Here is a 23,549-nt window from a genome sequence, read left to right as displayed (position 1 = left end):
GCGACCCTCTGTGGGTCCCCAACTGAAGAAGTAGCACGTCAGGCAAGATTCGTTGGGGGCTCAGTGCACAAGGAGCGACCCCTAGACCTGCGCACAATTCTCCACGCTGCAGGAAGGGAACGAGGAGGGGCTGCCTGACGTCGGGTGGCAGATGGCACCACTGAGACCTGAACCCAGGTCAGCCTGATGTCCAGTGTCCTCTTAGCCGCCCAGCCAACCTGCTGTCAGAGTGACAGAGGATTAAGTTCCACTGCTGGCCTTTATATTTGGGGAAAAAGTCCCAGAGGAGGAAAATGACTGGCGCACTGTCACCCAGGCAGTAGAGCAGGACAGCCCTGGGCTGGGAAGAGGCCAAAGCCTGGGCTGTCATATTCCAGTGACCCCCAGTCCCTCTCAGTCTCAGAACAAGGGTGTTGAGAGCAAAGATGACAAAATTACCAAGTATCGACTACCTACCTGCCTGGGGCCAAGTACTGTCCTAAGTGACCTACATGACCGACCGTCAGGCCTTAGAAAAACCTAGGAGAGACTGATGCTCCCCTATTGTCTCTCTAACTTAATGATGTGTCTACTTATTATTTTGACACGGGGTCTCAACAAGTTGCCCAGGTTGGCCTCAAACTTGTAATCCTCCTGCCTCGGTCTCCTGAGTAGCTGGGATACAGGCGTGGTGGTGAGGGCTTACACCCCCATTTTGTAGATGGACAGACTAAGACACAAGCTGGTAAGGAGACCGAGGGCGCACGGGCAGCAGGACACGCAGGAGGAGACTGGCCCCCATCTTCTCCATGGCCAGGAGCATCCCGGGTCAGGTGTGGTGTGGCTTTTCCTAAGTGTTTGCTTTTCCTGAGACGCTTCCCTTGCGGGGCCCAGTATTTCTCCAGCAACCCCGTGTCCCTCCCTGCCCGCTGGTCCTGGTCTGTCCAACATATACTGGCCCCCATGTGCCCTCTCTGTGTCCACTGGGGCCTGGAGCCACGTCCCAAAACACCCGCCCACACACGCACCCTTGAAGTCGTGGGGCTGGTCAAACCGCAGCTGGATCTGGTCCCGGAAGCGGCTGCTGCTCTGGCACACACTGGTGACCCCAAAGCAGAAGCAGGGCAGGCAGGAGGCGCTGGGCTCCAGGTAGAAGTGTCCGTCGGGGCAAGGGCCTGTGGGGCGGCAGGGCAGGGTGGCAGTGAGCCACGGGCAGGGGGCAGGTGACCCTACGCCACCCGGCGCCGGTGCCCCTTCCCGCCCCACCCTCACCCCCGCCCCGGCAGCAGCACCTCGCTGGGGAATGAGCTCCAGGACTCCGTCGGGGATGCCGAACACCATGCCTCGCGCGTTCATGGCCTCACAGGTGTAGGCGCCCTGGTCTGCTTCCTTCACATCGTGGATGGTCAGTGTGCCACGGCCACCCTCGGTGGTCATTGTCACCCTGGTGGGCCCAAGACAGCAGTGGGTCAGGCCTGGGCCACTGGTGGCACTGCTTCTACACCTTTGGCTCCCCCTTGGGCCCAGAGCCACACCTGGGGTGAGAGGGGATGTGGCCCCTTCTACACCTTTGCCCCCCCCCCCCCCCCCCCGGTCCCAGAGCCACACCTGGGGTGAGAGGGGATGTGGCCCCTTCTACACCTTTGGCACCCCGCCCCGGGCCCAGAGCCACACCTGGGGTGAGAGGGGATGTGGCCCCTTCTACACCTTTGGCACCCCCCCCCCGGGCCCAGAGCCACACCTGGGGTGAGAGGGGATGTGGTCCCTTCTACACCTTTGGCCACCCCCCCCGGGCCCAGAGCCACACCTGGGGTGAGAGGGGATGTGGCCCCAGTTGAGTCTCCAGTTGATGATGGGGGTGGGGACACCAATGGCCACACAGGTGAAGGTCACCGTCTGGCCCCGGGAAGCCTGGATCAACTCCTGGGGAGGGGTCACCACCTGGGGAGGCACTGGGGAGACGGGAGCAGGAGTGAGGGGTCGCAGGGGTGACATGGAGAGGAAGGGTCCCCGTGGAGCCCCGAGGGGAGGGGCAGTGGCTGGGCCTGGAGAGGGGCCAGCGGAACCCTGCCCAGGGCCAGGCCTGCATCCCGCCCCCAGGTCCCTGCTCACTGCAGCCAAACTCGTCGCTGCGGTCGGGACAGTCGCTCTCCTCGTCACAGTGGAAGCTGGCGGGGATGCAGGCGTTGGTGGAGACACAGCGGAACTCCGTGGGCTTGCACACGTCCTCAGAGTGACCAGTAGCTGGGGGACAGAGTGGGTGGTGGTGTGGGCACCAGGGCACTGCCCACAGGCAGCTCCCCGTCCCCTACCCACCTCAACACCCTCCTTGCCACCTTCCTCAGAGGTCCCCAAGGTCACGATGTCATCTCACCCTGGTGAGCTGCCCTCACCAGGCCCGGCCACTGCTGCCACATCATGGCCAACAGTGTCATGTCCAGCAGGACACAGTCACAAGTCTGCCACCAAACAGCTCCTTACACACCCGCCTCCACCACTTACTCCACTGCATTCCCCCAAACGGACCCTACCCTGCTGGTCAGACGAGCCCAACGTGTCACCCAGGCTGCTGAGGCATGGGTGATTGTCCTGCAAAGGCTCATGGGTTGGGAGTCTGGTCCCAGTGTGGTGAGGTGGACCTTGAAGAGCTGGGGCCTAGGGGCTGGGGCTGGGGCTCAGCGGTAGAGCGCCCGCCTAGCAAGTGGAGGGCCTGGGATCATCCTCAGCACCACATAAGAGATATATATAAAATAAAGGTACTGTGTCCAACTACAACTAAAAAATAAATAGTAAAAAAGAGGTGGGGCCTACTGGGGGTCCTTGGGCCCTCGTGGGGGTACCCTGGGAGGGACTGCGGGAGCCTAGTCTCTCTCTTCTGTTTCAAGATGTGAGCTCTTCCTCCCACACATGCTCCCACATCTGCTAGAAGATGATGCAGCCAAGGGGGGGTCCTCTCCAGAGTCCACATGATGCTGGCTGGACTTTCAGCCTCCCAAACTGTGAGCTAAATAAACCTCTTTTCTTTATAGCCTAGTCTGCCTCATGTACTTCATTATAGTAATGAAATACATTACTACAGACCAGCACCCAGACCTCATACATTCAGTCACCCCCTGTTACAGAAGTGCCACCTTGAATAGACAAGACCCTCAAAGAGGCTGGCACCTGCAAACATAGGTAACCCATACTGCTCTCTCTATGAGCCTCCCCACCTGGGTAACTGTCAGATATCAGCAGTGTCCAAAGCATTGGCAAGAGGAATAGGTGGTGGGTAGATGGCGGATGGGAGACAAATGGATGGAGGGCTGGGAAGATAGAGAGAGGACGGGGGGGGGGGGGGTGGACGGTGGCTTGCGTGGGAGGGAGGACTCTGGGTAGCTGGTAAATAACTGGCTGCGGCTCTGGGTGGCAGATGACAGGCAGGAGGCTGGGTGAATCAGGGGTAGATGGTTGAACGAATGACCAGATGGGCCAAGAGCCGGATGATGGGGGAGCAAATAACAGAACCAGCCTTAGGTGAGAAACCTCTAGGCCTGTACCATGGTCCGACTGTGTCCAACATTCACGTGTTAGAAACTGAATCCCAACCCACAGCCCCGAGAGGTGGGACCCTGAAGAGGTGACTAGGTCCCAAGAGCTCTGCACTCAAGCATGGGCTACTGCTACCGTCCCAGGCGTGGACTGCTATTAAAGAGGATGGCTGGTCCTCTCTCATTCTCACTGTGATGCCTTCCTCCACGTTAGGCTGCAGCGAGGAGGCCCTCACGGGCTGTGGTCCCTCAGTCCTGGATTTCCCAGCTTCCAGTGCTGTGAGTTCTCTAAACTGTTTTTGCTCATAAAGCACCGAGTCTCAGGTGATCTGTCACAGCAGCGGAGAACGGGCAAAGCCAGCCCATAGGGGAAGACTCTGATGCACAGACATATCAAGGTCCCCATCATCAAGGGGACCGGGCATATCAGCCCTCAGTCATTCATCTGACCCCCGTGCAGGCCAGGAGCAAAGGAGAGTCTAAAGACCACAAAGACTAAAGGTAGGTGCCCAGCGCAGGAGTCCTCACTGCTTAATGCCTACGCTGGGGCCTGCCCAGCATCAGGGGAGGTGGCACTCTGTGAGGCAGAGGTGCAGCAGGACTGGGCTGGGGTGGGTGGGAGAGGGGTGCCACCCAGACCCTGGGACACTCACGGCAGTCAGCCTCGTCCGTGTGATCCTCGCAGTCAAAGTCACCATCGCAGCGCCACAGCTTGAGGGCACAGTGCCCATTTCCACAGGCGAACTCGTTGGGCTCACAGGGCGGCGGGGGCTCTGTGGGCAGCAGGTGGGGTTCAGCAATGGCTCCCCCAGCGCCCCATGCCAGACCCCCGCACCCCTCGCTCACCGCAGCCCAGCTCGTCGCTGCCGTCCTTGCAGTCCTCCTGCCCGTCACAGAGGTAGTCCTTGGGGATGCAGTGCCCACTGTGGCACATGGCCTCTTGAGGCCCACAGGGCACGGGGCTGCCTGGACTGGGCAGCAGAGGATGGGGACCAAGGGTCTCCGGTGGCCGCCATGTGGGGGCCGCCTCTGGCCAGTGCAGTTGAGGTGTCGCCTCCACCACTGATGGCCCGGGGCCCAGCTCTGGGACAGGCTCCTCTGTGGACAGAGCCCTTGGTGTTGAGCCCCACGCCCCTCGGACCCTCCCTCAGCCCTCAAGCCCCATCCCTGCCACAGCTGGCCCCCAGCCCTGTCTGCCGCCACCCTTCCCTTCCCTGGGCCAGCACCAAACTCTCACAGCCCAAGACCAACTCTGGGACCCGGTCATAGGCACCTGACCCTCCACAGCCACCTGTGTCCCCAGACAGTCGCTCACCACAATCGAGCTCATCGGACATGTCCCTGCAGTCAGGTCGCCGGTCACAACGATACTCCAGGGCCACACACTCATTGTAGCTGTGGCAGGCAAACTCGGCCTCGGTGCAGACTCGGGGGAGCTGGGGCACTGTGGGGGTGCAGGGAGTCAGGGCGCAGGCGGGAGGCTGCGGGGCGTGGGCAGACAGCACGGGCACCGCCTGGCTGTGAGTGGGCTTGGGCGCCCAGCATCAGGCCACTGTGGCAGACACGGCGGGGACAGGAGCACTCGGTGGACACACCCACAGCACGCACAGGCACGGGACAGTGGCAGTGGCCTCGCCCACCCCCACATAGACCTACACACACTGACATGCCACACACATGCAGGCACTGCACGCACACGGCGGGCCACAGCCTGGCCAGCGAGGACAGGGAGGGCGAAGGCAGCCGCAGGCTCTGCCCGGCCGCCGGGCCTTCGCCCTTCTCTCCCTCCGCCCGCTACATTCTCTAGGTGTCCCGCTGGACCCCAGCCCGGCTCACACTCTCACCTGGTGTCACTGCAACCCCCACAGCGGCCAGCGGGGGTGGGGGGGTCTGTGCTGGAAAGGAAGGTGTGGTCAGCAGCCATCCCACCCGGGGCCTGGCGCTGAGGGCCCGGCCATCCCACCCTCCGCCTCCAGCCAGGACTGGTTGAAACTGGGCGAGGAGGGCGGCCCAGCCATCTCCAGGCCCGGGTCAGGGGATGCCAACCAAGCAAGCTTGGTCCTGGGGGCAGTGCAGAGGGTCATAGTTCACTGTTCTTCTCCTGGTTGGGCTAAGCCATGGCGGGAACGGAGTTTGTCCTGATCTGGGTTCCACTGAGTCAGAGGGAGGTGACATGCTGGAGCCTCCCCAGACGGGGAGAAGTCAGAGCTGAGAGGATCTAGAACTCGCATTCGGAAGACTAGACTGCGGTCAACATGGGAGTCCGAGTCGTGACCCTGAGCAGGAGGGCCAGGCTTCCGCGTCCAACACCTGTGCCACTTTGGCCAGTTTCCTGTTCTCCCCAACAGGTCACCTGGTCACTGGCTGTGGCCACAGGGTTTGGTTTCCATTCTCGCCCCTCCACTGTCTGCCTGCACAGTGTGGACGAGCCCCCTCCTTCCCGGGCCTCAGCCTCCTCATCTCCAAAACACGGGGACGCTGTTTCCCAGGGACTGCTAGGCAGCCTGGATGCAGGGCCCGGCATAGCCTCGGTGCTCGGGAAACAACTGCGGCTGGATGCAAGTTTGTGGTGGTGTGGTCAGTAGACAAATGTCTACATGGAGTGGGCAGGAATGGGGTCTGGTGGGTGCACGTTGAGCACATAGCGTTCCGCCCCAGGGCCCATGGGGCAGGCTCAGGAGGTAGTGAGCTCTCCGTCCCTAGTGGTGGACAAACCCAAAACAGGAAAGCCCACAGTGGAGACACCAAGAGGGGACTCACTCAAGTCTAAGAAACCAGAGCAGGTGACCCCAAGTCCCAGAATAGGCTCACCTGTGCCCAGGCGTCGGAACTGGAATCCCTGCGGGGAGGTGACATAGGAGTCGATGGAGCCCCTGGAGATGACCGTGTGCAGCACTTCCTGAATCTGAGCCCCGTCCGCATTCCCTTCTGAGCCCACATCCAGCTCCACGAAGACCCAGCCGTCCAGCTCCCTGGGGTGGGAAGGGGCAGGGGCAGAGGGAGAGAGAGAGGCCTGTGTTCTCGGCTTCTCCATTCAGCCCGCCAGGCCCAGGCCCCATCCGGCACAGCCTGGCCCAAAGCAGGGCCATTCAGTGTCCAAATTCCCGCCTCCAATTCCTGACTTTTCACCCCAGTGATTCTCCCATCAGGCCTTTCGCGCCCAGGCTCTTCTGCCACCTCCTTGGCCCCTGCAGGCGCCCCAGGGACCCTTCTCACTTGATGAATACCACGCTGACGACCTGGTCTCCCGGGATCTTCAAGTACTCCGACTCCAGCTGCGGAGGGACACGGCACCGTCAGCCCCCGGGCACCTTCCCCTGCCCACCCGCCATCCGCAGGGGGCTCCCCGACCCTCCACTTGCCTTGTCCACCACAGCCTCAGACACCTCCCGGAACTCCCTGGAGCCTGCGTCCTCCAGCCGAGGGCTGTATTCGATGGAGTGGGTGAAGTTTACCAGGGCCCGGAAATAAACTGGAAAAGAGGGGAGGCCTGCCAACATGAGGGCCTGGCCTGGCACGTGGGGGCCTCTGGCTGCTGGACGGATGGCGGAAGAGGGGAGCCCAGGAGGCCCCCCACAGGCTGTGCACAGCCCAGCTCGCCCATGGAACACAGGCTGCGACGGCCTGCGCCCTACTCGGGACTCACCGCAGAGGCCCCAGCCCGAGAGAGGGGCTTCAACTAAGAGGGCAAACGGGCTGACCCAGAACCCAAGTGACAGTGCAGAGACCCCAGGGGCTCAGAGGAAGGCTGAACAAGGCACGTGGCTTGCACAGAAGGCTGGCCCGACACGGATTCCCCACGTGTGACAGGGATGTGCCTCTCCAGCCCGGCTGATCCCCCATCTGTCCAATGTGGCTCAGCCATTGCCTCCTCCAGGAAGACTGCCTGAGCTGCCCTGGTTGGCCGGGGACCCCTCCTCGGGGCTCCCATAGCACCCTTCCCCTGCGCTGCTCAGGCCCTGCTGGGTGACACGTGGACAGTAACAATCATGGTTCTTTGTTTTGTTTTTTGAGACAAAGTCTCTTGCTCTGTTGGCCAGGCTGGCCTTGAACTCCAGGTGCTCCTGCCGAGGCTTCCTGAGCAGCTGGGATTACAGGCACGACCGGCTGTGCCCAGCGGAAATCACTGTTCGGAGTCAGCCACATCTCGGCACCGACCCCATCTCTGGGCTTCTGTTCCGGTAAAGTGCGGATGTCAGCCGCATGTACCACTGGGTGCCACAGAAGCTAAATGGTGCTGTGCTCACCACACCCCTTACTGGGCTCATGCGCCGTCTCTGGCACAGAGCGATCTCTCGGGCATCAGAAACCCAGGCCACTTTCTCTCCCTACCACCTGATGGCTCCATGGGGGACCCTCGGCTCTCTCCCACCCCCGAGCCCTGGCACGTGCACAGTGTGAGCACATGGCAGGGGCTTCTAAGTGACCGCTGAGAAAAGTCACGTCATCTGGTGTGAACACACACAACCATTCTTCCTTCAGCACTTACTACACCTAAGACACTTGGTAGTCACTGCATTTTATAATGCTCTTGAGTTCCGATGTGTTACAAAGACAAATAAAATTCAGTGGCAAATGAGTCACACACACAGACTAGTCCACAATCAATGCTGGATAAATACCGGCTGACTCAATTCATACCCTAGGGCTGCAGTACACACAGATGGGTGTATATGTATGCACACGCGCACGCACACACACACACACACACATAATCATTTCTTGAGCACCTACTATGTACAAAATATTTTTATGCATTAAATCTAACACTGCTTGTGAATGCAGGTATAAATCATAAATACCAAGTAGCTGTGAGTCACCAAGGACTCTTCAGTGGGTATGGAGGGCTCAGAACACGGCCTGGCACTGAGTGGTACGCTGCACGGAAGGCCGTGCGGCTCAGGAAGCCTCTGGAGCTCAGCTGCCCCTGACAGCCCTGTGACCCTAGGCAAGCACTCCGCCCCTCCATGCTCTCAGCCCCCACCTGGAACCTTAGGTAAGAGCAGTGCCCACGTGAGGGCCCGGTGAGGATTAACGGGTGATGAACACGCTGGTGCCAGCAGCATGGGGGCGTGGCTGTGATTATAACCCTGACTTCAGGACAAACCCAAGACCTAGATCTGGCTTTATTTCTTCCCATCCAAGAAAGATATCCATCCCCTTAACAAGTCCACATGGAGGGCCCACTGTGCGCCCAGGAGATGTCAGGGCAGGAGAGGCAGCCTTCTGTCCCCGTGGAGACCACTCTCCAGCAGGGACAGAAAGGAAACCCAGGAGAAGAGTAGGGACGGGCGCCACAGGAGCCGACGAGGAGGGCAGGGGAGGGGGGCTGGGGAGGCGGAGGCAGAGCAAGCCCAAGTGCAAAAGGCCAAGCGGGCAGTGGGCTCAGAGAGGCCGCAGACACGGGCAGAGCAGGCAGACGCGTGCGGGTGGGCGGCACAGGGAGCAGCAGGGGCCTTCCACCTCCCTCTGGTCTCCAGGCCCAGAGGTGCGCAGCCCGGAGCCAGGACTCTCTCCCTGTGCTGCCCAGGTGAGCGCCCTGGGCTGGTTCACTGAGCAGGTCAGCGGGGACTTCCACCCTGAGCAGGACGCTCTCGAAGGTCAGCTCGGAACCACAGCCACCGGCCAGCAGGGCTGGGCTCTTGGGTGCTGGGTGGGTGGGGCTCTGTGGGCCAGAGCGTGGGGGCCGCGAGCTCAGCCACAGAGGCCTCTTGTGAGCCAGCACAGAGGCCCATTGAGAGTCCCCCACCCCGGCCCCTGGCCTCAGCCCACAGCCCAGCACAGGCGAGGAGGCCGGGCCTCTGCCCAGGAATGCACCCACTCCCAGGGGAGGGGGCCAGAGCTCCACAAAGCCCCTTTCTACTGGGGCCTGGGAAGGGCCCCGACTCTCCAGCCTGACCCCTTCCCTCCCTTCTCCCAGGCCCGGGGCAGGTCAGGGCAAGCCCTGGGTCTCCAGCCTGAGCTGCTGTCCTGGCACTATGCCTGAGCATCAGGGCAGAGGTGAGGCTGCGGGGCTCAGGAAGCAGCCCCGGAGCTGAAGGTGTCGGAGCAGCTAGAGGCGGAGGCCTGGGGGTGAGCGGGCTCGGCCAGCCCTCTCCCTCCTGGCCCCTTCCCACCCTACCTGAAGCAGAGGCAGGAGCGGAGGCCGGAGCAGCCCTGTGCTGAGGTGGAGTAGGACACGCACCGCCCACCCCAGGCCTGAGCAGGCTACCCCACCAATTCCCAGTGCCCCCCATGCTCAGCAGAGCTCCCTGGGCACCCTGGGTCCCCTAGTGAGCCTGGGGTCGGCCTGTCCTGAGGTAGACACATGCCTCCTGTGCAGCTGGGAAAGGGAGAACCGGAGAGCAAGGGAGGGGGCCGGAGGGAGGACCGGGAGGGGGCCCAGGGCTGATGGAGACGAGACCCCTTATCAGACTCCACGACCATCATGCCAGCACAGAGAGGGGGAGGTGAGAAGGGACAGACATGGGAGACGGAGCGACCCAGAGACAGAGACAGAGGAAGCAGGGGTGGGGAGCAAAGGCAGAGGGGAGCCGGAAATGCAGAGTGGCGGAAGCCGGGCAGGCAAACACTACAGCACAGAAAAGAGCCCAAGGCAGCAGGAGAGCAGGGAGACAGGTGTTTCTGAATAGCAGGGAGCCCCAGACGGGGCCTCAGCTGGCCGGCTGGCTTGGCAGAGGCCGGGGGCCTCAGTACCCACCACCCTGGGATGTGGCATGTCCCTGGGGCTCGCCTGACACTCCCGTTCCCAGGCCACACCTGGCCCCCAGGTCCTGTCATCCCATAGGGACCCACACTTGAGGCGGAGGCAAGTCCAGGTGAGGGAGGTCACAGTCAGGACCAGGCCAAGCTGGGCCCAACCCTCCCGCCTGCACTGGCCGTCCAGGATGACCCTGCCTACCAGCTGGGCAAGTGCCCCCACTCCTGGGGAGGCCCCGGCTGCTTCAGAGGCCTGTGGCTGGTTGTTCTCAGCCCCCATCAAAACTAGGTTTTGGTGCCCATTGCCCTGAGTGGCTCTTTCCTGTGCCTGTCACACAGCCTGCTATCCCCAACCTCACAGGGACTGGCCAACCAGCGCCCGGACTGTCTACAGGTCAGAGTGCACCTGCCTCTCCTTCCCCAGGGCAGGCCCAGGGAGCCCTCCAGGCCATCAGCCCAGGAGGGGGTGTCCTCTGCTTAGGAGGTCTGTTCTGGAGCTTCCAAGGGGGCAGATTGGGGACCTACAGCCACTTACCCATCTGGAAGTCCCCGCTGCCCAGATCCCCACTGCCCAGGTCATCTGCAAACAAAAGAGAGACACACTCAGCAACGTTCACACGTTCCCAGAGCACCTCCCCGCTGTCGGGTATGGTTGTGGGCCCTGGCACGTGCAGGGAAGGGTCACGGCTGCCCTCCTCCACGTGCCCAAGGAGAGCTGGCCTGTGAAGTCAGCTTAGAGGACTCCATCAGAGAGGGTGTGGACCGAGTCCCAAACTCCAGGGACTCCGTGATTTGTCTGATGGCTGGGGCAGACTGGCCTCCAAGGAGGACCAGGAGGACACAGGGCAGAGGCTGGGTGAACACCCCGCACTGTGCCCTTCCAGTACTTTCCCCAGTGGTCCTGATGCTCCCAGGCCACAAAGAGGAGTGGTGACCAGCCCCGGTCACAGAGATTGTAAGTGGAGGATGCTGAGGTCCTCAGGGCCAGGACTCAGGATGCATGTGGCCCACCTCCCGAGGCCCTGCCTGGGGTGGGATTCACGTGGACTCCTGAAGGGCCAGTGGGAAGAACCATGACCCCACCCGGCAGCCCACTCTCCCAGCTGGGGCCCCTGGCACCTCCAGACGCATCGTCAGCCAGCAGGTCCTCATCGTCAGAAAGGTATGCGTAGCTCCAGCCAGCCCGGCCCACGGTGACAGTCTCTGTGTCCTCAGGCAGAGACAAGCCATCATATGCCCTGAGCCCGCGGGTCACCTGTGAGAGATGACAGAGCCAACTGAGTCATATTTCCTAGCTACGCCAAGCCCTGGGGCCTTCCCTCACCTCAGGGAGGACCCAGAGTCTACCCCATAGCTGTCCAGCGGTAAAATTAGACGTAGCTTGGCTAAGAGAGCCAGGCTGGGCTGACCACTGGTTTTGATTTTTTTTTTTTTTTTGGTATCGGGGATTGAACTCAGGGGCACTCGATCATGGAGCCACATCCCCAGCCCTATGTTGTATTTTATTTAGAGACAGGGTCTCACTGAATTGCTTAGCATCTCACTTTTGCTGAGGCTGGCTTTGAACTCGCGATCCTCCTGCCTCAGCCTCCCAAGCCACCGGGATTGCAGGCGTGCGCCACAGCGCCCGGCTGAAACACTCTTTTTGACTCAGCTTCCCCAGATATTGGCCTCTGGAGGCCTCAGTGCCCAACCCTGCAAATTCTGAAAGAATTTTCAAACAAAGCAGCCAATGAAGATCACTTAGTAAACGATGTCTCCTTTTTCTTTGGAGAAGGCAAGGGACAACCGGGATATGAGTGAATGGACGGGTGGGGGTCGGGGATACCAGCAGTTAAAGGGTGACTTGGACCAGCAAGGATAGGGGACACGGGCAAGTGGAAGGGTAGCCAGGTCAGCACAGAGGGGAGCGGCGGATCCAGGCTGCTCCTCCAACAGCAGCTCCCCACACCCACACTGGTCACCCCCCTCCGCTTCAACTAGGTCCAGGGCCCCAGGCTGCGGGACGCTCGCCGTTGCCCTGAGCTCGGGCACTTTCCGCCACACTGATAGGCTCCTCCATGCCCGGGGTGAGGCCCGGCTGTTGGGCTGAATGGGGGCAGCACAAGCGTGGTGTCAGCTCCGTGTGACCTGGGGCTAACGCTGAGCCCAGCATAAGCTCCCCTGAGGCTCTGGTTCTGTAGAGGGCGCGAGGCCCTGCACCCGGGCTCTCGGGTGTGGTGTGGGCAATGGACGCTGCTTTCCCCTTGGATGTCTCCACAGTTTTCCAGGGAACTCCAAGGAAGACAAGGGGAGCCCCAGGTCACACGAGCCCACAAGCAAAAACACGCACAGTCACTCTGGCCCCTTAAGCCATGTCCAAACGTCCTGGTACGAGGACCCCTGGCATGGTGAAAGCCAAATCCACCGCTAAACAAGGGGGTGAAGCCCAAGGAGGAGAAAAACTCAAGAGCCAGTGACACCCGGCTCCGTCCCCAGGTCCACATCCCCCCAACCCTGTTTAGCTGCTGGACCGTCCTTCCTCCCCTTGGGGCCCTCTCTCTCCTGCTCCCACTCAGCTTGGACAGCCCCTCTTGAGGGCCCAGCAAACTGAGGCACAGGTGACAGGCTCAGCCGCAGGAATGAGCTTCAGACTCACGCGCCACCAGTTCATGTGCAGGAGACTCTGGGGCGTCTCAGGCAGCGACAGGAAGGGCAGCAGTTGCCTGGGCTCAGGGTCAGGCTGGGGGTGGCGGGGATGGCACACAAGGGAGGTTTTGGGTGCACTTTAGAACCTCTGTGTCCACCTTATTCTCATCGCTGACCTGCACCAGTAAAGCAGGTGTACCTGCGTGGGTCACTGCCGTCTCAACAAGGAGGGGGCAGAGAAAAAACCCAGGGACAGGGACGGTCCCAGCTGGGCTCCCACTGCTACTGTCCGCATCCCACTCGGATGGAAGCACCTGGAGGGCAGGGGCTGCGGTGGATGGTCTCCACCTTCTCGCACGGAGCTCAATCAAGACTTGAATGAAAAAAATAAAATAAAAAGACTTGAAAGAAGCCGGGCACGGTGGCACAAGCCACTCTGGAGGCCAAAGCAGGAGGATAGCAAGTCCCGGGCCAGCCTGGGCAACTCAGTGAGACCCTGTTTCTAAGTAAAAACTAAAAAGGCTGGGGATGGAGCTCAGTGGGAGAGCACCCTGGCTCCAGGGCCCAGCACCTCAAAGAAGAAAAGGAGACTCGAAGGAATGGACGTCAGCACCTACTAATTCCAGCTGCCTCCCCGAGACTTGCTTTGGAGGAGCGCCCACCCCCACGCAGTCTATCTGCAGCCCCTTCCTAGGCCGCGAGCTCCCTGGGGGAAGGGCTGGGTGCCACTGGTCGCGCGGTGTTTAGAGGCCTTGGGTAAGACAGGCCCTGCCACCCCTTACCGTCTTCACAGCCTGCGGCCCCTTCCCCATGGTCCTTGGGCACTGCCACCTCCTGCTCCTGCTGTTTCCACCACAAGAGTGCCTGTCTCTGTTCTGAGTGGTGCCCCAAGGCCCTCTGGGCCACGTCCATGGCTCTTTAGAATCTCCAGAGCTGGTGGCAATGACTGACTCCTGGGCCCCAGCTCAGAGCCCCTGCACTGGGTTCTCATCCCACGTTGAACGCACAGCTGTCAAGTCCAGGGGACTCTGACTGCCACGGGGTAAGACAAGGCCTAGGCTCAGCTTCCTTCCCTGGCTAGGGGTTGAGGGCAAGGTTTCCACTGGCTGGAGAGTGGGTCCCAAGCAGGCCCAGGTTGACCAGAGGGGAGCATGAGGCTAAGGCTAGTGCAGGAACACTGCCTTTGGGCACAGGAGGGTTGAGCAGACAGGCTCGGGGTCTTCCCACCCGAAGATTCTTTTTTTTTTTTGGCATTATAGAGACAGTTTTATTACTCTACTCTTTCAATATCTTCTTCTTTTTTTTATTTTTATTTTTTTCATCTTTCATACATTTGATTCAAGTGAGTTACGCATTTCCATTTTTACCCCAAATACAGATTGTAGAATCACATCAGTTACACATTCACAATGTTTACATAATGCCATATTAGTGACTGTTGTATTCTGCTGACTTTCCTATCCCCTACTATCCCCCCTCCCCTCCCCCCGAAGATTCTTTATGTTGCCCTTTCCCTTCCCATGCAACAAGGCTGCAGAAACCAAGCACAGGGCACAGAGGTTCATGGCACCCCTAGACAATGCTCTCTGGAAAGGAAAACCTCGGTGGTGAGCAAGGTCCAGTGTTTTTTCCCAGGGAAAGAGCAGCTAGTGTGTGTGTGTGGGGGGGTGGGGGGTGCTTGGGACCAGACAGGAAATAGCAAAGTGAGATTCAACATGGAAAAAATGCCAGGAACACACATCTGCAGCGAGAGGGGAAAGAAGACTCAGAGCACGCCAGGGCCTGGACAGGAGTCTCCCTGAGTCCCAGGGGTCCCAGGTTGTGGACCCTTCTAGATGCCACCCTGACCTTGCTCCAGTCCCCTCCCCAGGTCAGAGGTCCCAGGTCAGCTCAGGGCCCCCATCAGGGGCCAAGTCAGCCTGAGCAGACTTCTCTGGTTAAAGGCTGAAGATCAAAAGGCCCCAGCAGCTGCTTTTCACATCTGGGAGGGAGATGGAGCCAGACGGAAAGGAGCACAGAGCAGCTGAGACTGGGCCAGGGACGGGCCTCGGATCAGGACCTGGAAGTTGGGATCTGCTTGGGGAGTAATGAGAGCTGCATTCACTGAGCGCCCTCCATACACTAGGTGTGCGACGCTGGGCTGCAGGAGGCGGGGCGGAGACCGCCAGGTCACAGGCTGGAGGCCATGCGTGCAGGAGCTGGGTGTGTACCCAGAGGTCTGGCTCTGGTAAACCCGGCGCTGGGCTCACTGGGAGCCCCTCTCCAGAGCCCCTCGGCTCATCACTGCCGTTCACGGAGCACCTCCTCAGCCTCCGAGTCATCTGAGATGACAAGAACCCCCTGAGGTGGCCGAGCAGCCACGAGTGATCCCCATTCACTGGGGGAACTGAGGCCCAGGGAGAGGCCCCTGGTGCAGATCACAGTGGGCCCAGCTCCCCACCCCCAAGCTCTCTGCTACCTGGAAAGGAGCGGGGCTGGGGCTGTCCCCAAGGCCTGAGCCAAAGGCACAACTAGGAAGCCAGATTTGGCCAGGACCTGCCCCAACCTGACCAACTCACAGGGAGGCCCCAGGGATGCCCGAGCTGGCAGCAGCCTGGGCTGTGCGGCGCGTGCCTTGGGTCCCCAGAAAGGCCATGAGTGGCTCCAAGGTCAGAGGCAGAAATAGAACCCAGGCTTCCTGCCCTCCAGCCCCCTCCGGCCATGAGGGAGCCCGGCTTCCTCCCAGAGGAACCCAGTACTTCAGTCGGGCGGGCGGATGGCGGCTGAGAGGAGGGGTCTGGAGGGAGACCTGGGCCAGAGGGGAAGGAACCAAGCTGAGAGGGGATTTTCCAGCCCTGCAGTTCCTGGCGGGAGGAGGTGGCTGACTCACAGGTCAAGGCCAGAAGTTTGTTCTTCCACCCTGGGAACAACTGCTTGGGGCAGGGATATGGGTAGGGTAGCCCCCAGGGGCAGGCACCCTCAGACCCAGGGACTTCTGGGAGGCACCTGCTCCCTCCGGCTGGGTGTCCAGGCCCTCCCAGTCAGCATGAGGGTGCATGCAGGGGGAGCTCCAGGTTCAAGTCCTGCAGAGGCTCAAGAGCACCAGGACAGAGGCTGGACCCTCTGCTGGGCAGGACAGCTCCTGGCACCACAGTCAGGCCACACCCTCAGAGGCCCTGGGCAGCAGACAGAGAAGGTGTGGGCAGGGAGGCCCAGGCAGAGATAGGACACAGGGTTTGAGGCTCCCAAGAGTGTTTTGAAGGTGGACTTTTCAAAGATGAGTGTTCAGGTTCTGCTAAAAGCAAAGTTGGTGGCAGATGGCAGCACAGGGACAGGACAGCAAGAGGGCTTCCTCCAAGCCAGGTCCCTGTGGAACGGCTCGATGCACCCTCACTGCACCCCAGGGCAGGGCTGGTGCTACGGGGACACTGTCCCCCGTCTGCAAGGAGAGAAATCCAAAGAGCTCTGGAAACCAGAAGTGTTGGTTTTGGTTTTTGACTTGCGGGGCTGGGGATGGAGCCCGGGGCCTCGGGCAGCTGGGCAGGGGCCACAGCCCCACTGAGGCCGTGGCATGCAGCCGGCGCATGCTCTCAGCACCTTTCTCCAAGAACCTTCTGGATTCCAGAACATGCTGGACCCCAGGTTTTGGGCAGGAGACTACGTTCACTTTATAGATGAGGAAACAGGGGCTCAGGGAGGGCCGGCCACGAAACGGGACCATGTGTGTGAGGCCCGTAGCACCTCACATATAGTAAGTGCTCAGTTAGTGCTCAGACAAGCACCATGCAGGGTGCAGAGGGAGAGGAGGGGTGGGTGGATGAGGGGTGATGCACGGGAGTGCAGGGTGTGGGCTCCGGCCTGGGTCGCGCCAGGTGCGAGGTGAAGTGGGGGCCTGGGCCACAGAGCTGGGTTCCAGGGCTGCAGTTGTCTGCCTGCTCTGAGGCTGGATCTGGGACACCCCAGGGGTGGGGGTTTGGGCTTCTCCAAAACATTCTTCACATGCCTGGGGCTCGCAGCCTCCCTCCTCCTGCCTCCTGGCCTCCGGCCTCCGTCTGAGCCCCCCACCGCCCCCGCAGCTGGGCAGGAAGGTCTGAGCCCTCACAGTCCTCCGGGGCGGCTGCAGCTGCCCAGGGCAAGGCTCCAGGCATCTGGGGCTGGAGTGAGCTCACCTCATGGAAATCCAGAGGCAGTGTGGGGGTGGGGACAAACCCAAGGCCCCCAAATCTCTAGGGAGGAACACAGACCCAACGCCCCCACACCAAGATGCAGGTTCCCAGGCAGCACACGTGCTTCCCCTCCTGCCCAACCCAGACACAAGGTCAAGGTGCTCTGCCCCACCCCCAGGCTGCAGGGTCCTGTCCACTGCAGGCGGCAGGAATCTGTCAGGGCAGCACTTTGCTGTGCGAACTGCCAGGGGCGGGGAGCCCGACACAAAGGCCCCAAGGCCTTTAATCCCCAGGCAGTCTGAGGGGGCGCCTGGCCGGAAAGGAGGTGGCTGCGGCCTCCTCAGGCATGCCTGCGCACCCGTGCCTCCCGTGCCAGCTTCTCACACTTGGGCCCCCAAGGCAGCCAGTCAGCCAGGAAGAACACTGATTCCCAGCGGGAGGGCGTCACCCCAGGTGCCTAGCTAAGTCTTCAAAAGGCTGGTGTCACTCAAATCCACAAACCTCATGAGCAGACAGTGGTGGCAGCCCTGTCTCACAGGTAGGGAAGCTAGGCTCAGAGAGGGAACATCACCAGCCCTTGGCCACACAGCTAAAGCAATGAGAACTGTGTTGGACTCAGGTTCACACTCTGTTCTCTACCCCAGGCCCCTGCTTCTGCCCTCTGCTCTCGAAAGCTCTTACCGAGGCCGGGGACCTGGAAAGGCTGTGTTCCACTCAGGGCCCTAAGCCAGCACCAAGGTGGCTGAGGAGGGTCAGGGCCTTCAGCAGAGACCCAGGGAGCAGGAACAAGGGCTTGAAGTTTCTAGCTCTGCCCCGAACTCACCTGTGGCTCTGGACAGGTCCCTGGTTTCTCCCTTTTAGCAAAAATTACATCCAGCCCCTGCAGGGGGCGGGGAAGGGGGACTCTCTGTGGGAGGCGTCTACACCAGCCCCCTCAGTGGAAGTGCCCAGAGCCACCAGCAGGGTTGGTCTGCGGCCCTCGGCATCCCACCACAGAGGCACACAGTAGGCCCTCCGTATTTGTGACTCACTGTCAGATTGCTGAATGAACTTGTCCAAAAACCCTGAGGCAGGAATTAGCCACTGGACAGAAGAAACCGAGTGCAGAAACAGGAAGCAGGACGGTCCCAGAGGCAGGGGGCCACTCCAGGGCCGGGTTCTCCATTGACAAAGCCCATGCTGTACGGAGACCTGCGTCTGAGCCAGGGGTCACGTGGCCCAGGAGGGAGGAGGCTGGCACAGGGTCCTTGAGGTGCCACCTGAGGTGCTCCCTGCCCTCAGGGCCTCACTGCGGCCTTGAACTCCCTGCCAGCCACGGCTCTTCCCAGAGGCAAGCAGAACGAGGGCGACTTCTTAGAGACGCATGGCCAGCGAACCCTGAAACTGCCCGGCCTGTCCCCAGGTGGCCTTGAGGTGGTCTCTGCCTTGGGGGCTCCTCAGCATAGGTGGAGTGGGCAGCCCAGCTGGCCAGCTACTGACCAAGCGTAGGCCCAGCAAGAGCCCTGGGTCTCTGGGTCTCAGGGGAGTGGGGCAGTGAGACAGGGAGGGCCAGCCCCATGCTCAGTGGGCCGCCCGGATTCCAGGCCACAATGGCCACCTTCTAGCTGGGCAGCCTCAGCTTCCCCACCCACTAAGAAAGACCTTCAGTCAGACCCGCCCTTGGTCATAAGGTTCCATCCAAGTCATTTTGACCTTGATTTACTGAGCACCTACTATGTGCTGGGTCCTGGGGATAAAATGATGAAGTGGACAGAAAGGGAGTTCTGTGTTCCTGCAGAGGAAGGGAGGGGGAGTCACATGCCACTAAACCACATGGTGACAACACTGTGAGGAGGGGTCTGAAGAGGTAGGCGGGGGCTGGGAGAGGGCACGGTGCTCCCCACTTAGTGAGGGGCTGGAGAAGACCTCCCTCCCAGAGGAACTGGTGACCCTGAGGTCAAAAGATGGCTTTGCTTGAGTGCGGTGCAGGGGGGAGGTTGGAGGGGTGCAGGGGGCAGTCGGGGGGGTGCCGGGGGCAGTCGGAAGGGTAAGCCAGGCCAAGGGGAGGGTACACACTGGGGCCTGTGGGAGGGACGGGAAGGAGCTTTCAGTGGGACACGGTGAGGTGACAGGAATCCAGGCAGTGGCCTGCGCGGGCTTTTCCACTGAGGAGCACCGCCCCCAGCTGTGCAGCTGACCCAGGTGCGGTGGCCAACTCTCCCCAGCCCTGGGTCCCTGCACTCTCCTTCGGCCCAGGACACTCCAAGAACACCCCCCCCCCCCCGCAGCTGAATGAGCTGCCCAGCTTCCAGCGAAGGTGCAGAAAGCCACCAGGAGATGCCCTGCCTCCCCCGTGGGCCACGGTGGCCGAGGCAGCAGGGATAGGAGCTGCCCAGCGAGGAGGTCCCTGGGGTCAGAGTCAGCTGCCAGGCACGGCGGGTGCCAAGGTGGGTGCCAACTGTGCAGCAGCACTCACTTGTCACCTCCCCGCTGAGTCCTTTGGTTCTCGGGTCTTCTGGCTCCAGTGTCCTGCTGCCCTGGGCACCAGCACGTCTGTGGACTTCAAGGCCACTCCAGCCTGGCTGGGCGTCCCCAGCACATGGCCCTCATGAATGAAGCCTCCGTGGGGGGTTGGGGTTTGATTTATGAATCAAAAAACGATCCACAAACTTTTGTTGAAATGAGACCCCACGAAAACAAGGCCACTTCCTGAACCTGCAGCTTGGGCCTTGCTGATGCGCTCACTCTCCAACGAGTGAGAAGAAAAGTCCTCATTAGGACCAGCCAGGCTCTGCATGGTCCCCCCCAACACACACACGTGCACACACACACACACACACACACACACACACACGCCAACCTCTTTTGCTCATTCTCCCTGCTCCTTCCCTTCTGGCCACATTTGTCTCAACAGTGCTCAAGCCCAGCAGCTCCTTCCCACCTCAGGACCTTTGCACTTGCTGTGCCCCTGCCTGGGACACTGCCTCCAGGTATTCCATCGGCTGCTCCTTCTCTTCCTCCAATTTCTGCTCAGATGTCACCTTTCCGAGGCCACATGGAGGACTGGAGCCTCCTGTGGTTCTCTCCCCTCCCCCCAGGGCCTGCTCTGCTTTTCCCTGCCCTCCCACGAGGAAGGTTTTTCTGTGTTCATGTATTTCCCTGGTCTCCCCCAGGAGGAAGGGAGTGGCGGTAAGGCAGGGGCTGTGCCCACTCTGCTTACTGCTGTTTCCCCATCCACATAGAGATGCTCAGTAATATTTACTAATTAATGAATGAACGGGGTTTATAAATGAGCCTCTGTGGGCTGGCTTGTCAGTAGTCACAGAGTAGCAGGCCCCAGTCCTCAACCTAAAGGACTCTGGACTCCCAGGTGCCTCCTCCTGCCACTCTGTGGCCACTGATGCCTGGGTCTTCCTGTTGGGGGTCCATCCTGGGAGGACAGGAGGCCATGTGGTCACTGAGGGTATCCCGGGGAGTGGGTGGGGGCCTCAGAGGCGAGCAGGGCTGAGCCCCAGATCCAGGGCCCTGCGTAAGATCGCCAGGCAGCAGGCCCTGGTGACCAGCTCTGCACTTGCTCGCTCCGTGGGCTCCAGCAACAGGAAAAAACAGGTTGCTACAGCTGTGGCCAGGAGAACAGCACCCCCTGCCCCAGCAGAGGGCTTCCCTCCTCTGCTTCCTGGAGGAGGAGGTGGGGCGGGCACACGGGGGCAATATGGGACACCAGGAACTGGGCTCCCAGCTCAGCCACTCTCTTGGGCTAGTCCCTTCCCTTCCCTGAGCCTCAGACTCCGTCCCTGGCAGGTGACATGGCAGACCCAGATCACAGGTGTCCAGCCTGTCCTAGCAGCCTCGTGGTCCCTCTGGAGAGGAGGTGAGGGGAACGAGGGGACACAGGTAGGGTTTGGGGTCCCCTCCCCCAAATGCTCATTTCCATCAAAACCAATCCACCTTTGCCATTTTATTCCGCCTGACTCAGCCCCTGGTGAGCTGTGAGGCCGTGAGCAAGCATCTCACCTCCGGGCCCCTGTTTCCTCACCTGTAAAACGGGCACCACCCACTCAGAACAGAGGACCCTCCACATCTGTGGCTTCCACCAACCAGACTGAAAATAATCCGGAAGAAACCGCCCCTGCGCTGGACAGGCCCACCTCTCCTGGAGGTCCCTCCCTGACCCACACACGGCCAAGTCGCCGTCCACAGGGCGCTCACGCTGGCTGGGTGTCGAAGCACCTAGAGATGGTTTAAAGTTTACAGGAGGCGCACGTAGGACAGATGCCACTTCTCATAAGGGACTCACGTGTCCTCAGGGCTCGGGATCCACGGGGGTTCCCAGGATCCATGCCCCACTGACACCGAGGGACACCTGTCAACCATCTCCCCTCCCAGGGCTGTTGTGAAGATGGAACTGAAGTGTGAACCGATACCAACAGCACAAGTGCATGGCTCTGTGGGTTTTTTTGGGTTTTTTTGGTGGTGCAGGGGGTGGGGGCCTGGGGGTGCTAGGCAGGCTCCCTGCCACCGAGTCACCCAGCCCCGTGCTCATCACTACCCTCTTTGGAATAAAGCTTTCCTCTTAGTAAATCGGAACGCTCTGGAGCTTTAAAAGTCCCTCTGGCTTTGGCATTTCACCGTCCCAAACCCTGAAACGTTAAGATTCTAAAATTCTAGGCTGGGCGGCCGGGGCTGTGGCTCAGCGGCAGAGCGCTTGCCTAGCAGGCGTGAGGCACTGGGTTTGATTCCAGGCACCACATGAAAACAAACTAATGTATCCACCTAAAACTAAAGGTACATAAATAAATAAATATTTTTTTAAAAAAAATCTAGGCTGGGACTCCCACCAGTCAAAGGAGCCTGGCTAAGGCTGGGATGTGGCCGGGTGACAGAGTGCGCTTGCCTAGAGTGCACGAGGCCCTGAACTTGATCCCCAGACTGCAAAGGGGAGGGGGGAGAGAGGCTGGGAGGCTGGGAGGCTGGGAGGCTGGGAGGCTGGGAGGCTGGGAGGCTGGGAGGCTGGGAGGCTGGCTAAAGGAGGGAATGACAAAGTCAGAAAAACACAGAGCTAGGAGCCAGGCTTCAGGACAGAGCCAGCCAGGGTTCTTATCACCATCATTATCAGCGTCACCTCCTCCCTCCCTGCTCCAGACGTCAGAACGTGAGCTAAGCACACGCGGACGTGCTCGGGTAGACACGGCCTCCCTGCAGCGGTGAGCTGACTGCACAGGGAGCACGTGCGAGGCCTGGGGACCTGGGAAAGGCACAGCTCGTCAGGCACGGAGCTTTCCAGTGGCCCATGGGAAGAAGGCAACCGAACCTGTCCTCGGCTGCTTGTCGCCTTGCTTAGAAGCTGCACAGCTCCTGCCTTTGAGGGAGGCCGAGGCCAGGGGCAGAGACGGCGGTGATCGACACAGTGATCCAATCCTGGAGTCTGGAACCGTCCTGGGAGAGCCTTCCCGCCACACCCCAGCATCCTGGGTCTGGGCGGGATTACCCACGGCTGCCCAAGCCGAAACGCAGCCAGTGCCCAAAATAGCCAGGGCAGGGGACGGTGCCAGGAGGCCCCAGGCAGGGCCTGGCCAGGCCTGTCCACAGGAGGGCCCACTGGGCCAACGCATGCACACTCGGCGCACAAAGGGGCGTCACTACCGGGCACACAGCCCTCCAGGGGAGTCCCCCACCCACCCACTCCCCGCAGCACGTTGCTCACGCAGGGCAGAGCCAGGCTGCCGCCCGCAGGCCCCACCAGACGGCCTCCTGCAGGAGCCAGAAAGAAAAGTCTTCCCAGAAGGCCACCCATGCCATATAGGGAAGAGCCCGACCTGGCTCCCGGCTCCAGGCCTCCTCCTCAGGCCCCGTGTGGCTCCTGCAGCCCCGGCCAAGACAATAGGGGCTATTCTGGGCTGATGGGGTATTTAAAGCTCCGACTGGCCTGGTCCCTGGGGAACAAGAGGCCTTGCCCTCTGCAAGACCTTCCTGAAATTGTTGCTCCCCAGACTCGGGCGGCTGCGCCCCTGGCTGTTCCCAGCCTCTCCCGGCAGGCCCTCCCGCAAGAAGCCCAGGGCTGCCTCCTCCTCCAGGAAGCCCACAGGCCACCTCCAGGTCCAGCAGCACCCTGCAGACCCTCCGGAGAGCTGGCTCCTGTTCCCCGAGGGGCACCAGGGTCCCCTGGGTCCCAGCGTTCTCATCTGCAGTGCCTGTGTCAGGATCCCAGGTGCGTGAAGCGCTTCCGAGGCTTCCGTGGCCGAGAGGAGGTTGCCACCGCCTGCGACACTGGTGAGCGGGACAGGCGTTTTGTCTCACCACTGCTCTTTTTCCAACACCTGGCACACAGTAGGTGCCAAATAAATATTTACTGATTGATCTAAGTATTTGTGGAATGTATCCGGAACCCCCATGGAACCGCCCCGAGCTCGGGCACACGGCGGGTCCCCCTCTCCCTCTGATGCTGGCGAGTTGATCACTTCACTTCATGGGCCCAACATTCCCAGGAGGCAGGTACCGTTATTATTTTATAAGCAAGAAAACGGAAGTTCCATTCCCCACGATTCAGGAGCTTGCCCGAGGTCCTAAACTACTCAATGGTCAAGCTAGG

The 23,549-nt window shown here is 60.8% G+C and overlaps 1 protein-coding gene across 1 annotated transcript in view; it reads right to left on the bottom strand.

The window, feature by feature from the left end:
• Hspg2 (heparan sulfate proteoglycan 2) overlaps positions 1-23,549 on the bottom strand; it is a 90,300-nt gene that overhangs the window by 49,062 nt on the left and 17,689 nt on the right. Inside the window, 12 exon segments of the mRNA XM_076861096.2 lie at positions 1,008-1,154; positions 1,272-1,423; positions 1,787-1,931; positions 2,092-2,223; positions 4,163-4,282; positions 4,356-4,607; positions 4,825-4,953; positions 6,321-6,481; positions 6,726-6,784; positions 6,872-6,981; positions 10,744-10,788; positions 11,328-11,463. Of these exon segments, the coding sequence (XP_076717211.2) occupies positions 1,008-1,154; positions 1,272-1,423; positions 1,787-1,931; positions 2,092-2,223; positions 4,163-4,282; positions 4,356-4,607; positions 4,825-4,953; positions 6,321-6,481; positions 6,726-6,784; positions 6,872-6,981; positions 10,744-10,788; positions 11,328-11,463 (1,588 nt within the window).

Source organism: Callospermophilus lateralis, chromosome 7 (assembly GCF_048772815.1).
Source record: "Callospermophilus lateralis isolate mCalLat2 chromosome 7, mCalLat2.hap1, whole genome shotgun sequence".
NCBI lineage: Eukaryota > Metazoa > Chordata > Mammalia > Rodentia > Sciuridae > Callospermophilus > Callospermophilus lateralis.
The sequence above is the reverse complement of the archived record's forward strand: the minus strand, read 5'-3'. Positions and strand labels throughout refer to the sequence as shown.